Here is a 14,028-nt window from a genome sequence, read left to right as displayed (position 1 = left end):
GAAGTTCGAAGTGACGGAGAGGTTTGTGTGTGTGTTTCAGGGTCCGGTCGGGGAGGTGGGCGGCGTTAGGCTGCCACTGCAATCCTTACATGGATACGGGTCCGTGTTCATGTACTCGTCGTTAACGAGTCCCGGCGGTGGTGGCGGCCAGGCTGCTGGAGGCGGGGGCGAAGTCACCCTCCGCCTCCGCGAACCGGAGGACATACCGGAGGAGGTGCTCGCTCGTCTCGAGGACACTGCCACCCTTTCCATCTCCCTTCAAGGCGATGCGGTCCTGAGGCTAGGGGCGGCTGCCGCAGGTGAGAGTCTCTCTCTCTTCGCTCAACTCGAAAGACAGTAATCGCTAAATATATCCGATTATCCGAGTGCTTCTTGCTTCCCTTGCTTATATAAATATATATATATATATATACATTCGTAATATAATATACGGACTAACGCGGATTGCTCATTTTAACTAGTTGCGACCATTTTCAACTTTAGTCTAACAATCAAATCTACCGAAAGCGAATTCTTCCTCGCGGAACAAATCGGAGGAGGACGATCGAGCGTTAACTTCCGGACGATTTGTCGGAGCAAAACCAGCGACGATCTGGCTCTAGCATTTGCTACGATAAATCCCGGATTTATTTCCATAACTTTCTCTCAACTACCTCATTTCTTTCTTCCTTTCTTTCTTTTTTTGTTTTGCTATCCTTCGCAACAGCATTGCCAAGGGCGAGTCTTCCAAGTGAGACCCCTTCCTCTTCTCTCCTTTTGGTCTCGCATCGTATTCTTTTAAGGTCTCGATGAGATCTTGCGGCTTGCTCGGTACGAAGTCCAACGAGATTTCAATGGCTCGATCTTAGACGGAATTGTCATACTCGGAGCGCGAAGGAATGTACCAACCTAGATGTCCTATTTCAATTTTTATCCTACTACTCGAGCATAAATATCAACGAAGTTGCGAAAAGAAAATGTCCACGTGCTCCTCTCCGTTCGATCGGATTCTTTCGGAGTAAACCAGATGAGAGTAGGAAAGAAATAAGTAAAGAAAAAAAAAAAATGAAAAAAGAAAGAGAAATTAGAGAGAGACAGAAAGAAGAGGAAGGGGTATGCACATACGAAACTTCTTATGTAGAAAACTTTGCGGAGGAAGCAATTCTCGTTATAACTTGGAAACTGTGGAAACTTAAACTGCCGCGAGTCGAAGATTCCGAGAGGGGGAAAGGTGAACGTTTTGGCCGTTTTCCAACGCGGGACAATCGTTTGTTCTTTTCGTAGCTTCGTTCTCTTTCTTTCTTTCTTTCTTTCCCTCTTTAGCTACGCCTTTAACAAAAGACCTACTCTTCTTTTTACCATTTTTTTTTCGATCGGATCTAACTAGCCTCGCTCACCTTTCGTCCTCCTTGTTCTTTACCGTCAAATAATTCCAACTTGGACGACGCAATAATCGAATCGAACTCGTTATATTTTTCGTTGCTCTACTTATACTCGTAGAAAATTTTTATTGTTTTTTTTTCCATAGTTTTTATATGATTTTCCAGGAACAGTTTAACAAGGAGAGAAATACATAGCGGTTATAATCCTTGCTCGATCGCATCTCATTTTGTAAAGGCTGTTCTCAAACGAGCACGGTTCAGCCGTAGTTCCCGAGACATTAGGGCCATTATCCTGGTGTCACGTACTTAAGAACGGGTTGAAGGACTCGTAGACCCGGCTACGTGTGCGCAAGTCGAACGCAAAGTCCCAGCATCGACCTTATCGCTATTACCATCATCACCACCGGCGTCGTTCGCATCGTCGGTTTCCACTATCCGTAAAAGGAATAAGGGTGAAGCTCGATGCTCGGAATGTGCAACGCTAGCCGAGAGTCTCGCGGAAAAGCTGCAGATGAATCTCTATGTTTTTTGGGGTGGGGGATGGGGAGAGAGAGATAGAGAGGGAAGGACGTAAAACGCAAAGCTTAAACCCCGACGACTATGCGCGCGCACGAACTTGCTCTTGTTCTTCGTTAAAGCCGTTTACGTTTCACGAGCGGTCGAGTCACTAATTTCCCTCCTTCACCTTCAACTTTACCTTACCTTCCTTCCGCTCGAGAGGAAAATACTAATTCTAGATCTTTACATTGAAATAATATACGGATATAACGCGTTAAAACGTATCGGATTCTCCTTTTCCTATTCAACAGAGTTGCTCGTTTAACGAGAATACATTTGTTAATATCCATGCGATTTCCAACGCGAATTCCGCGGAAAAAATGATACTAGAGGCGTAACCAACGCTCTCCCTCTTGTGGTAGATCGAAAGTAATGAAGAACGCGCGCGTTTCCTGAAAGCAAACAAGTAGTGACCCGTGTATCTGACATCGTCCTTTTATTGTCGATCTTGACGCTTTTTCATCGGGATTAAACGGAAAAAGATCAAAGGCAGAGAAACGTGCACGCGTTTACTTCCCACCAACACCTTAAGCGTATTCCATTTATAACCGCACTGATGCATTTTGCATTGACTTTGTAATTGTAAATTTTCCCTTGCACCATACTCTCTATCGCGTGCTCTACAATATCCTATCAAATCTTCTCTATAGAAGCAGCGGTAGGTATTGAAAACGATTTCCGATCGCGATCGCACTTATTTCTTCTCGGGTCTTTGAATTTTATTTGTCCTACGCGAAAAATGTTGTTTGTTCGATAGAAATTCCAAAGAAATGGGACAACTTTATTTTCTTGGAAAGATTTGATAAGGATAAATCTCGTTTAATTTTCGAATAAATATCTATCCACTCGATAGATATATATCGTCATGCGATTTTTCGTAATACAAATGGATTTGTCATCTATCGGTAGAACGTTCGAAGCGATTTCTTCCGGCGGTGAGCATAGACACGCGTGCAAACGTTTCTAACGAGACCTTAGCGTTTCGTATAACGACATTGGGGCTCTCGCATCCGTATTTACCGTTGGTGAGTTCTCATGAGACTCGTACGGAACTGGCTATAACCCGCGGCGGCATGGTCGCACAGCCGGTAGCTGTGTATAGAACGTATAGATAGTCTCGATTCGTCTAGACTACATTTACTAGCATGATATCAAGTCACGTTGCCTGTCATAGAGGCTATTATAGTATAGCGGCTACCATAGGGGGCAACTGCCTCCGCTTTCCTGCCTCCGCTTTTCTGCCAGTGGGCTACCGGCTAAAACAGGAGAGGTGTGTTCGGCACATATTTACTTCGGGTTTACCGCGATATTGCCATACAACCGAGGATACGGATATTCATTGGTCTCTTTGCCCTTTCTCATCCTCTCTTTCTATCCATCTCCGAATCGCAAAGTCGACGAGAATCATTTCCATTTCCTCTATCGATAACGCTCAAACTTTTCTAATCGATCTTCTTTACTTTTATCTTTACGTCCCTGGAGAGATATCGAATACTTTTGAACAAAAGTGTGGGTTCAAATTGAAAGCTTTCTTTATTACGAATATAGAGAACGAATAGCAAATTGGTTCAATATTATTATTGGAAATACTTCATATGATTTACGAATCAGGAACCGATGCCTTATTACCGATTCTAGGAAATCCCTTTACGTCTGACGAGTTTCTCCGTACTAGATGTTAAACGTTCGAATCAATATTAATGGGCGTGGTTCTGGGAAAATAGTTCAATCCTTTCCGTTTATTCAATCTAGATATCGAATCCTGATCTAAACTTTCAAAAGGACTGTCGCTAATTAAAGCACAGAATTCTTTTCAAAATGTGCACGGGTACCCGTAACCCGTTGTTAACTTTCTTTACAATGGCAAATTCATAATTCGCTTTATTTGAAAACCTATGACACGGTCGAATGAAGCAAGATAAAAATGATTACGATTAGAAAGTATTTTTGAAGCATCGTAAAGTTGTAAAGTTGGTATAGAACCTTGAACCGATGGTATAAAGCTCGAGCGTGTAATTATCAAGCGAGGATGTTACGAAGCAAGCACGGTGGTTTAAATTTGAATTAACTCGGCTCGGAAGAAAGTCGCGGTCCTTGGACAAAGCTATTCGCGGTATTAAGCCATTAGACCGCAACGAGAGTTGATTAAGTGTTCTAGCCGAGGTTGCGCCCGAATCTACGACAAACGACAAGAAAGAAACACGAGGGACACGGGTGGTTGGCTCTGCTGTTTCAGACTTTGCCTTTCAAACCCCCTACAAAAAGAGACCTAACTTTCCTCTTCCCTTTTCTCTTTCTCTCTCCCTATCTCCGTTCTCGATTTTCCATCGTCTCGCGATTTTCGCAGGGGCTCGCAAACTTTTTCTCAACGCCGTACGACGTTTCAATAGAAAATTAAACGTCCTCCTTATTATCAAGGATCACGAACGTCGATTGTGAAAAATTAGAAAAGGAGATTCGATCGAATTTATATCTTATTTCTCGTTAACGTTGTTAGAGGAGAAACAAAACTCATTTAATATCGCTTTGTTGTCGTTCCTATTGACGATGCGGCTTTGTAATATTACTGATAATGATCCTAGTTAATCGTTGGCATCGTTTTGAAAATGTAAGAAACAATGGCATTAATTAACTATTCATTACGCGTTCTGCCGTGGATATAATACTGGCTGGACGCATCGACGGACGCACAAAAGCAATGCGCGAAAAGCCCTTTGATATCTTCGCGAGGACAATTCGATATATTTTGGAGAACGTTCGAGCACAGTCGCTTCCCTTTTGTTGTGTGCGAGGAATCGGTCGGATTAGCGAGCTATAATTTGTCATGGTATTACCAAAATGGATTAGCGTTAATAGCACCAAGCTTGAATATTGCTTCAAGCGTAGCGATCGGAACAATGTGATAGCGAATCGTTAAAATGACGAGAGAATATTGAGTATCGCGATTGTAACGATGTTCGAACTATTACACGTGTCTCATTGGCGCATTTTGTCTATTAAAAACTCGATTCAATTCGCGCGCGCGAATTAATCGAAGATTCTTCCAAATGTCCTCGTAAGCGGTGCAACACCAATGTCAGCAAACGCAAAACATACGTTGATGCGTACCAAACTCGCATCAGCCAAATTATTTTTCAGCGCTCGCGTGCAGGATAGGATTTTAATTTGCGATAGAAACTGACTTTGGTCAAAGGGATGCCTCGCCTGCTTTCTCCTTTTCCACCATCGCATCCAGGAACTGCTCGATTTAATTAATGTTCGCTTCATAGGCAGGCTAAACCCCTCGCTGAGCATCGTTCGGTGTACCCTTGTCTATAATTAAGGGAGACTTTTTCGCCTCTATACGAATGAAATTGCGTTCATCCGTAAATTGCGTTTTCTTTCGCGAAATCATAATGACCCTATTTTTCGCGGAAGGAAAAAGTATTATTATTTAATTTCAACTTCAAGAACAGGAAATTAAAACAATGGATAAAAGGCTTTCTTGTTTTTTTCGAGTTATACCTTTTTTTTTTTTTTCTATTCTTTACTTGGCATAGAAACATTTAGTTTACTCGCTAAAGCATGGAAAAACGTTGAGAATATTTTTTAGGACAATAGGTATTTTCTCGACCTCGCCCCGTTAAAAGATTTCCCTCTAATTAATCTCGAAAGTATATCGACACTTGCTCTTTTGCGCTATTGAATTTCTCTATTTTTCGCTTTGTTTGCCGTTGAGCGAGAAATCGGTAGTGGTGTAGTTCCTAACAAATTTCCACCAAACTCTTACCACCGTCATGGTGTCGCCTCCTTCGCTATTTCGCATTCACGCTTCTTTTCGTCATAGTATATCGTATTTTACTCCCCATTCGATGTATATCTACATTTTATATACATTTTATTGTCAAGACTTAACGAGATTTTACAAAATTTTATTTATATTTCTTAATATTAGCTATTTCGTTTGATCGTTGATCAATCAAAATGTTGTACATCTTTGCGCTTACTTATATAGAAAAGATAAGAGAAGAAGGATAAACAATTGTTATACGTTTGACTCGTCTCGAGTGGTTCTTAATGCAGATTCAACTGAAGATACTACCACTTAGTGATCTTTTCAACGTAGATCATCTCCTCGAGCTGCGGTACAAAGAGAATTTTTAATGAAAGTTCTTTACATTCTCGAAAGGAATCCCTTTCGCAAACCACTTAGCACACCTTAACGCGTGTACTGATTCACGTCAAGATATGTAAGGTCTTTAAGTAGGCTTCTTCTAATCATTTCGCATTATGATAAATACGAACTAGTAGTAGTAGTAGTAGTAGAGCGATTCTTGTTCGTTGATCGCAAATTGGCTTCGCTATTGAAACGATACCGGCGAATAGAACGAACGGAAAGAAAAACTGATAAAAAGCGAAACGTTTGGTAAACTTGAAGAAACTTCTTAATGAGAATAGTTGTCGCGTCTGGAGACATATTACAAGATAGTTTTCATTTAATCGGAGCAACGAGTATAGACAGAGACTAACGAACATCCTTCGTAAACGGAGCACGGGGCATGGGCTTACGATTCGCGCGCCGTTCCGCGCTTAAAATGATGTCGTCGTGATGATGCGAAAACGTTGTTAATCGACAATCACGAGAACGATTGTTTGCCATCCTAAATAACGGCTTTAATTGCGACACATTAACTGTAATAACACGATTATCGCGCTCTTATCGCGCTCTTATCGCGCTCGCCACCGTTGATTACTGCTCGTCCCTGTCGCCCGTTACATATTGATCGATATAATTCAGAATTGCCGATCCTAAATCTTCTTTTTTACTCGGAATCGCAGCGTCAACGATGACAGCAGCAGCAGCAGCAACATTTCTAGAGGATATTTTCGCAAGGCCGACGCGAAATCGACCAGATAGTCGAGAAAGGTCGCTTTTCGAGTCGCTCGAAGTCGGCTTCGCCTGAAACAAGAACAATAATAGGACGGGGACTAGGCAAAGGAGTCGAAGTTCTCAAGACACTACGGTGTACGGTCGAGATAATGACTGGAGCTTATGCTATACAAAGGGAAAATAGCAACCGTGGCTCGGACTTTGAACGCGACATTTGTGCGCTATGGCTGGAAGTTTCGTAATACCGCTACGCCGGCTGCCGTGATACGAAAGATAGTACAGGCAGATCTAGCACGCGAATCGTTCTCCTTAACCGAATTTGCATATCGCCAATCTTACCAAAAATTCCTTTTTTTTGACCTATTCTTTGCTATACATCTTTGTCCGCAGTAGCAACCAAGAACATTCGATTCGATTAATCTAACTCGTTTTCAGCTCATCTCTCTTTATCTCTATCGGCCGAATACTCGAAATAAACGACGTTTAATGGCATTCTCGTGGATATGCCTCTTCCTTCGTTTAAAGTCGCTAACACTCGCGTAACGTTAATTTATCAAAGGGAGAAAGAAAAAAGCGATTATTAAATGGAAGACCCTCAATGGGAAGGGTGGTATAGGGCTTCGTTAGAATAACACGTATTGCGGTGCTAGCGGCATCCAGTTTTGAATGAGATGAGACTAGAGTAAACGATATTTACGAGGTTGGGAGATCGATAGCAATTTAGCCACCCTTCGCCATTCTGTAGGAGCACCGCGCCGCCAGAGCGTCCCCGTAGAACCGAACGCTACGGGTGGTAACCCGCCTCCTCCTTTCTTCTCTACGAGCAATCCCCCAACCTAACCATCTACCGTCTCTTTGCATCTCTGCAACATGGCCTAGTCGGAACTCATCCATATACATCGGGAAAATTAATATCTGCCTTCGTTGGCTTCGTTCGCGCACCGAATAAACTCGCTCCTGAGTTTTCTCCTCTTCCTCTCCCTCTTCCTCTCCCTCTTCCTCTCCCTCTTCTTTTCCTCGCTTTCCACGATAACGATCGAATCTCTCGTCTTATTTTTCTACTTTTCCAATCTCCTCGTTTTCTCTTCTTCTACGACTCACCTTTCGGAGTACCTTCCGAGATTTACGTTTTTCTTTGCTCCTTCGTCTCTTTGAACGAAAATTAATTAGAAAAGTTTAGCAATAACATCATTACCGTATATAAGAATAACGCGTCTGTCGTTCGACGTTAATTCGAGAATGCGTTCGTTGGTCGTCCCACCCATTCATTCGTCTCCCTTTTATCTCCTCTTATTATTCGACAACGTTGTAACGAAAGGTAATGCCCGGCATATATCCGAACCGCTTATATTTACATATTTAACTAACCCAAGTAGGGAGATGCTACTGCGTAAGCATTAACGCAAACACAAACGCATAATTTCGAATGTATTAATTCCGACCGAAGCACATACTCTCGCACACTACGCGGCATACTATAAATGCTAACGTATACCTGAATGCATAAGGTATCGCGTGCGGGCTCGAAACGTCGATAGTCGTAAGCTAAAATTTATATATTATGTATGCTTCGTAAATTATTGTCCGTGTCGCAGGTGCGTATGTACAAGCTCTATATGTGACTAAATGGAAAAAATGCCCCGCGACTATTCAAACAAAAAGAACAACAAAATAAAAAGTATTCTCTACTTACGCGTTAAATATTTATTCTTTTTTTATTTATAATCGGTGTGTGTGTGTGTGTGTGTGTGTGTAGAAACATAAGTACATCCAAATGAAGTTAAAAGCATCGTCCCACACAGATCTTACTCCGTGAACTTGGAAAGTGTAAAAAGTAAGAATAGGCAGAGCGAATGTACTATTTTTCGTTCGGTGTTAAAAACAAATGGTACAAATTAGAGACGTTAATAACGCTACGTGTCCACATTAGGGGCGATGCCAATTATTTAGATGGCACGCGTTCTCTCGCGACGCGCGAAGAATCTTGTTCGTTTGTCATCGCGTTGTTTTCCAAGCTCGGGGTCGCTCTATGTTTGGCATCGGAAACTATTTCTTTCACGATGTTCTAGAGAATAAAACGCTTTGCTATATCTTATGAAAAATTGTTGCCCCTATTAAACTGAATGTTTGATTTTTCAGGAAATGGCAGCTTGGAGCTGTTCGATAACGAGAGTGGGCCGGATCTCACGTTATCGCCGCAAACCTTTACATCAACGGCGGAAGCTTTCATCAACGATAATAGCGATAGCCTCGGTGTTCCGGGAGACAACGATACGGGTAAGTTATTCGGGATCGAGATCGATGATAGAAAATTTGTGTCGAGTTAAAGCGTCTCGCGCATAAATGCTTCGAAATACATTTGATTATCGAATGATAAACGATTAGAAAACAAAACGGTGGGTCATTCCATCGTTATATTATTGCGAAGACAGGAGAATACAGAGAGAAAAGAGGTAAACAGGATCGCGATAGCTCCGATGAAACCGGGGACAATACATTAACGTGATTGTTGTTGCATTCTCTGAACTCGGTAACGCGCGATGGTTGCCGCGTTCGGAACACGCTCGAGACAAGGTATAACTAGTTCGAACAAGTCGGAAAGACCATTTCCGCGCGTAGTACCGCGCGCGACATATAAAGCCTATTGTTTCCGGCACGTAGAAAGGACCGAGAGGGTGGTTGTACGCGAGTTCCACGGAATCGTGCATTGTTTACTCGGCGAGCACGCATTGCTCTGGTAATCAAGATGCCTCCTGCTATCTTTAAATACCACCATCCGACACTACAAATTTTCGCCTAATTTATTTTTTCTCGACCGGAGAGCAGTCCAACGACAGTTCGCTTTTTTCACGAATCCTATAATATTATGGAATCGAAGAAGCATCGTTTAAACGGCTTTGCGTATATTCGATGGGTATATCGAAGCGTGCCGCGAAAAGGCCTACGCAGTTTACATTTACGCTTTATGGGATTGATTTGACATAGAGCACTTGTTCTCGCGAGAGGTCCCAGTCGAGCTATGAAACAAATGAACAATCGTTTTTGCGAGTAAACAAATTTAATTTTTCTGTCGCTTGTGTCAACAGCTTTCGAAAAAATGCAACACGATATTACATTTCGCGAAAGCTTAAAGTATTTCAAACGCGAACGATATATTGAAAAAAGTCTTCGATAACGGTGAGTTTAAAGTTTTGGTCGATCAATCGAATTGAAGCAACTCGGATAATGTATTTGACTTGAGTCTCTCTCTCTCTCTCTCTTTCATTTGACGACACGAAACGCAACGTTAATGTTGCGCCTTCGGTTTGCGAATAATATCCATCCGTTTGTCCTTTCATCGGTACTAGTCTCAGAGAGAAGCTTGCAAAAGAAGAATACGTAGATGGAAAACTCGAGAGCGAAATCGAACGCGGTTTTGCTTCTCTTTTTTTTCCTTTCTGATCTTCTTCGGCATTCTTCTTTTTTAAGAATCCTTCGTCGAAAAGAAATCACTTTGCTCTAGAGAGTTTTCTCCGAGGGAGCCAGCTGTGAGCTTTCAAACACGTCGGGATTACGTTGAAGTTTATGGATCCCTTATCCAATCTCTCAAACTACCATCAGATTCCGGAATTATAGCGGACATCGTCTAGCCTAACGGATAGTCCACTTCCATCTTGCCTAGAGATCGCTCGTAAAAGGTCTCATTCGATGAAACACGCCTGGTGGAAGTCTTACTTTGACTTAGACTCCAAGTTTCACGACGTTGACTTTTTCTTCTTTCATTCATTCATAGGATTTTGAAAACGCGATAAAGCGTGAAACGCCAAAACTTTGAACATTCTTAACTTAAAAGATAAGAAAGATGAAAAGAGAGATAGGGATGGAAATGTGTCCCATAGCATACATACCGTTAGTATGCATATTTATGTACGTAAAAAGAAAAGAACAGGTACAAAGGATCGATGAAACAAGCTCGCGTTGCTTCTAATGCTGATTATTCGGCTTCAACAATAATCTAGTAATACAATTTTATCGTAGTAAAACATACTATATATAGACATAGACTTTCTTTTCTTACCTCCCGAAGGTAAATGTAAGACGATTTTCGTCGATTAGACGACGCAAAGAGAGTAAAGAAAAATAGAAGAAACGTTGGTTGGAAGCAAAAACGTCCAGATGGCAATTTGGTGGATGATACTACGAAGACGAGCTCGAAGAAGGGTACGAACGATCATAACGCGGTTAAGTGCCTGTTTGCCGATATTTCTTTGCAACCTAATGCTAGGATAAGGATAAGATTTTCTACTAAAGTCTACGGTACACTCGAAAACGATTGCCTCTACTTTCAATGCTAAACTTAAAAGGAAGAGAATTAGAACGTGCATTACTGCAAAATGCGATACGATAAGAACGATCGAGCATATAAACAAGCTTCAATGAAACATTCATCTCGCACTATAATAATAAATGAAATGTTGGAACCATTCGAAGACATTTTTAAGGCTACGGATATGTGCATCGTTAACGAGTTATATTTCGAAGTTAAACATGGAAAGCATACAGAATAAAGGTAGTTTGCGTCAAAAATGATCGTGCCGATGAGCAAGTTAGAAATGGAACACTTAATTGCATCGCGTTCGGTCGCACAATTTTCCCTATGATTGATGCGCGTCGTTCTGCCATATACTAAAGTGCATTTGTAGAGGATTGTGCATACAGAGTACGATACATCGTCCCTTTATTGGTATGGGCCGCAAACGAGAAGTAAATTGATCGAGACGGAAGCATCGAAGTACGCGCAGTTGAAATTTGACCACGAACCGTCTCCTCTTCCGGCTTTCTCCATGCTAACCGTAGTTTCTATTATGCACCGTGCTATGTTCTCGGGTAATATGTGCAACGCTGCGCCACTTCCATAATCCGCACGTTCGAAAAGGACACGCGTTACGTGCCTCAAATTTATCCGCAATATGACGAATGAATACGAGACTTATTAAACAACTCTATGAATTTTTATGAACATAACTGTTTTTCTTTCTTTCTCTCCGTCTCTTTAGTTTCGTAGTTTTGTAGTTTTTCATCGATCCCTTTACGAGATTCAATGCGAGATATTTTGATTCGAGACGGTGTAAAGCTATTTGGAAAACTTGATGAATTTTTTTAAGGAGCTTTGCCGACACACCGTCCATTAATATAATTTCTATTACCAACGACTATGCAAATAGAGCGCATTGCAATAGATGGAAGCGTGAAAAGGAAGAAAAACAGCAATTTGCTTCGCTACCTCGAAATATCTCTGATAGCCTACCACCGTCCTTGCATCGATACGCGAAAAATTCTTCCCCTGAAATATATATGTGGTATATTGAAAGAGATAAAAAGACACGGTTGATCGATTCCTCGCGTGTTTCCAAGCTCATAGCGATCGTGATAATACTATTAGGTTTGGCGATCATGATGTGGTCGGGGGCGCGAAGTAATTATTCGGATCAACGCGGCGTGCTTTGTCATTGTTATTAGAGACCGAAATTAATGGTGAAATAATCGGCCGGACGTTAATGTCATATACCTCGTGTGTCAGAGTCAGGAAGTAGATTATTAGATCGTCATCTAGATTTCATCGTGGTCATTCTTTCAGACAGAGATCTCGCTTTGCAGAAAGTAATGATTACGCATTTAACTTTTTTGCTCGCAACATTTTTCAACCCCAAAATGTATGCCTTGTATTTGAAAATATACGCGACGCAATCCGAATATATAGACTTTTTCATCATAGCCTTTCGACGTTCTCATATTTTTCGGATATGCACGAGCTACGCGATTTATGGAATTCGCTTGTACATGCCAGCCAACGTTTCAATCGAAAGCGCTGGAATTTTATCTTCCTGCATTAGCTGTTTGGGACATCGCGCGTTCCGTCCGTTATTTCATAAGTAATGTTTCCTTGAAAAATGCTGAAAATCGCGTATGCTTTTTCGCGATAAAAAAAGTTCTCTTATGTATAGATATAGTACATTTATATATTTCAGACGAATAAAAAGAACGAAAGAAAGGAAGAAGGGAAGAAGGGAAGAAAGAAAAATATAAATGTATTCTAACCTAGAAACATTCGTTCGGTAATGAAAAAGACATTCGATCGTAATCAAGACATATCTAACACTCGTCATACTAGTTTCGCCAGTTTCAAAAACGCATCACGTGAATATATTTGCATAGGAATGAACTGACGTCATTTGCATTCGCGTTTCGCGCCACCAATCGTCGTTGAACGAGAGCGAGGAATTCAGCGAAGAAAAGAAAACGAGGGAAGGGGATAGGGGAAGGAGATACTTCCTCTATTCCAATAACCAAGATTCGCGTATAAATATGTATTTCTCGGGGAGATATTTAATTATTCCGCGTGAACGTACACTCGCTTTTTCCGCTTCCTCTTTTACCTTTTCATTTCTTTCGCTCGAACTCGTTTCGCTCCCGTTTCTTCTTTTTCTATTACTTTCCGTTCTTCTGTTATGCTTTATTCCACTACTAGCGTTCCTCATAGCGAGTTAATGAAAATGTCACAAAGATATGCACGGACACCACTGCAAGGGAATACACCGCGCGCGACAGCTGTAATCAATTATCTACAATTTACGAGGCTCAATTTACTTGGTTCGCACAATGCCCTGCGGGTACGGAAACTATGAGCGCGATGTAAGGTCGTAAAGTAACTGAATCGCTTTTATCCGGCACGTCTCCCTTTCCGTTCGTTCTCGATCTCACTCGCTTCACCCTTTTTATCGGTCTTTGGCTGCGACGACATCGACTTCCTATAATTTTCGTAACACTTCACTGAACTTTTACGCGGTTGGAAAAACTGGCGAAAAAAAAGCCTAACACGCTCGACAACGTCGAAACATCGCTCGCACTTTCCGTCTCGTTTTTGAAATTGTCGCGATCTCCCGGAAATTGTATCCTTAGACTTTTGATCGAAGCGAAAGTCGACAGAAAATGTAAATAATTGGCGAACGCGCGTAACCGAGCAATAACCGAACCAAGAGGAAAAAGCATTTGGACGCGTAGCTTGTTGTCAAAGTGGAAACACCGAGAGGGTAAGGGTCAGTGGAACAATGGAAACGGCGGTAACAAGAAGAAGGTAGCAGACGCTCGGGACTGAGAGCAGTCCATTGTTGTGTACCGGTCGGTTTCTCGATAGCGCGCTCAGTGTTCTTTCTCAGAGTATATACGACACTTCGAGGCCGATGGCACTTCTACGAACGG

The 14,028-nt window shown here is 41.8% G+C and overlaps 1 protein-coding gene across 1 annotated transcript in view; it reads left to right on the top strand.

The window, feature by feature from the left end:
• LOC122515794 overlaps positions 1–14,028 on the top strand; it is a 164,562-nt gene that overhangs the window by 92,541 nt on the left and 57,993 nt on the right. Inside the window, exons 4-5 of the mRNA XM_043633252.1 lie at positions 41–299; positions 8,929–9,066. Of these exons, the coding sequence (XP_043489187.1) occupies positions 41–299; positions 8,929–9,066 (397 nt within the window). The remainder of the gene's footprint in view (positions 1–40; positions 300–8,928; positions 9,067–14,028) is intronic.

Source organism: Polistes fuscatus, unplaced genomic scaffold (genome assembly GCF_010416935.1).
Source record: "Polistes fuscatus isolate 324 unplaced genomic scaffold, CU_Pfus_HIC Scaffold1, whole genome shotgun sequence".
Lineage (NCBI taxonomy): Eukaryota > Metazoa > Arthropoda > Insecta > Hymenoptera > Vespidae > Polistes > Polistes fuscatus.
This window is presented reverse-complemented; position numbering and strand designations above follow the sequence as displayed.